General features: G+C 40.6%; 1 protein-coding gene across 1 annotated transcript; it reads right to left on the bottom strand.

The window, feature by feature from the left end:
* Positions 1–734: 734 nt before the first annotated feature.
* On the bottom strand, positions 735–2184 carry LOC137380581 (general transcription factor II-I repeat domain-containing protein 2A-like). Its single transcript, XM_068052622.1, has 3 exons — positions 1870–2184; positions 1465–1728; positions 735–1343 (listed from the first exon to the last, which is right to left on the bottom strand). The coding sequence occupies exons 1-3, from the start codon at positions 2182–2184 to the stop codon at positions 735–737; spliced, it is 1188 nt and encodes a 395-aa protein (XP_067908723.1).
* Between the last annotated feature and the right edge of the window lie 306 nt (positions 2185–2490).

The following is a 2490-nucleotide window of genomic DNA, read 5'->3' as shown; positions in this document are numbered from 1 at the left end:
TCTGATTGCCTTTAAGAGTGATGTTCCTTTAAGATCTTAGGATGCTAATGAGCATCATGTGCAGTCATGTAACTCTGTAACTCACTCTGTAAGTGTAACATCAAGAGGCAAGTCCTATAATTAGTTAGCTCTGTACTGTGTTTAATAGTTTAGCTGTTCAATAAACCTGTTTGAGAACTTCAACAATTGAATTCCAGGCAAGTCATTTATGTTGCATCAGACAACATAAAAAGCTTTTCGTTACAGGGACTAAAACTCTAGATGAGGCTGAGCAAGGCCTTTGAAGAGACCGAATAGTATTTCTTGTTCTGTGCTTAATTATCCGAGCGATACATCCTAACTCTTTGCTTTTTGTAATGGCCTCACAGTCCTGGTCACGGACCTTCAGTGACTCGAACACTGTTAACACCCAGGTTCTTAAGCCCACCAGCCTTTAGGGTATAAACCAGGGGTATCCAAACTTTTTGCGTGAGGGGCCACATCACAATTTTTGCCCTACATAAGGAGCCAGTGAGCAAATTTTGGAAAGATAAAGCATTAAAAATTTATCTTACTGGTCATCAAAACAACAAATTAAAATTTTTGTAAAGAAGCTTTAAATGAGAAGACTAATTTATTAGTTTACTTTCACATCGTGATGTTGAACACTGATTTAGTAAGATTCCTGGCATTGTTTTTGCTTGCACAGGCAGTCAATGTCAGCCTGTACACTTGATGTAGCGATGCAGAGTATTTCAGATAGATGTCCATCTGTCAGGAGTGACTTTGATCTTGTTTTGGTGCTTTTCATTCTTGAAAGCTGTGCAGCAATATGTGCCACTAAGCAGTGCAATGAATCGAAGTGCATGTTTGGATAGAATTGGATAAGACACTGCTGGAACATATCCATTATGAAATGTCAGAAGGTCATGTTCTGTGAAAGCTTTCTTCATGTCACTGTCATTTTGGAGCTCACTTAGTTCCAGTTGGAACATGTCAGGAACATCAGTGGCATCAGTTCCAAATAGATCTGCGAACAACTTAAGTTCACCACAGTGTTCCCTGAAATCTGCAAACCTTTGTTTTACTTCATCTCTCAAGCTGCCGATCAGTGCAGAATACTTTTCATGGTTCACTGTCTCAGCATGCCTTGTGCATAGTGTTGTGAAGTGAATAGCTTTTTTCAGAATCAACTGTTTCTGAATCAATTCTAATTTCTGAATGAACGCTTGGACATGCTCATACAGTTTGTGGACAAATTGATCCTTTCCTTGCAGTTTCACATTCATGTCTGCAAGAAACTTGGTGATGTCAACCAGGAATGCCAAGTCATTCAACCACTCATTGTCGTCCCTGAAGTTTGCCTTTGCTTGTCATGAAGGTTCTTACTTCTTCATGCATTGACCAGAATCTGGCTAGTGTGGCCAACCCGCTGAGCTACCGAACATGGCTGAAGTAAATTACATCATCATGGTCTGATCCTACCTCTGTAAGAAAGGCTTGGATGTGTCTGAGATTGAGCCCCTTGGACCTTATGAAATTGACTGCAGAAACAACCTTTTCCATCACATGTTTCATCTCCAGGGTCTTTACACACAACAGTTCTTGGTGAATGATGCAGTGATGTTTGATGCCTTCACGAGGCATTGATTTGAGCATTAGACTGATGAATCCATTGTGCTTGACTATCATCGCAGGGGCTCCATCAGTTAGACCGCAAAGTCTGTCCTCTAAAAGATCAAATTTCACCTAGACACATTTTACTTCATTGAAAATGTTTTGACCCATTATTGTGCTTTTCATTGGACGTAGGTCGAGCAGATCCTCAACGACTTCAAAGGTTTCAGTGACTCCTCATACAAAGACTGCCAGTTGAGCTGTGTCACTCACATCGGTGCTTTCATTGAGCACCAGACTGTAAAACTGACAGGCATTGCGTCTTTTGACCACAGAATTTTGAATGTCGAATGCTAGGTCGTCTACTCTTCTAGCAATGGTCTGATGTGAAAGGCTGGTTTTCTCTACCACCAGCTTTTGGTCAGGACATGCCACAGATGTAAATATGCTCAAGCAGTCTTTCACAAATTCCCCATCAAACAAAGGTTTCCCTCTCTTAGATATTGTTGCGGCTATCAAAAAACTGACCTTGGCTGCTGCCTCCGAACTCTGGTTTGCAGCTTTGAAGAAAGATTGTTGACCGATCATGTTTTGTTTCAGCGAGTTCACTCAATTGATTCTCACCTGACCCATGAGGCTGTCAAATTTGCCAGCGTGTTTCGTAGAATAATGTTGCTTGATATTGTATTCCTTCAAAATAGCTATCTTCTCTTAACATATCAGACACAAATTTGCCCCCGTTGTGCTCAATAACTAAAAATCATCATCCCAAGAGCATTTGAATGCTCGACTTCAGGATCAATTTTCCTTTTCTTGTTGTATTCATGAGCCGTCATCTATGAGAGGGAAGCGACTCTTAATTATGAACAAACTAACTTCCAAATGGTTACAAAA

Source organism: Heterodontus francisci, chromosome 2 (genome assembly GCF_036365525.1).
Source record: "Heterodontus francisci isolate sHetFra1 chromosome 2, sHetFra1.hap1, whole genome shotgun sequence".
NCBI classification, from domain to species: domain Eukaryota; kingdom Metazoa; phylum Chordata; class Chondrichthyes; order Heterodontiformes; family Heterodontidae; genus Heterodontus; species Heterodontus francisci.
The sequence above is the reverse complement of the archived record's forward strand: the minus strand, read 5'-3'. Positions and strand labels throughout refer to the sequence as shown.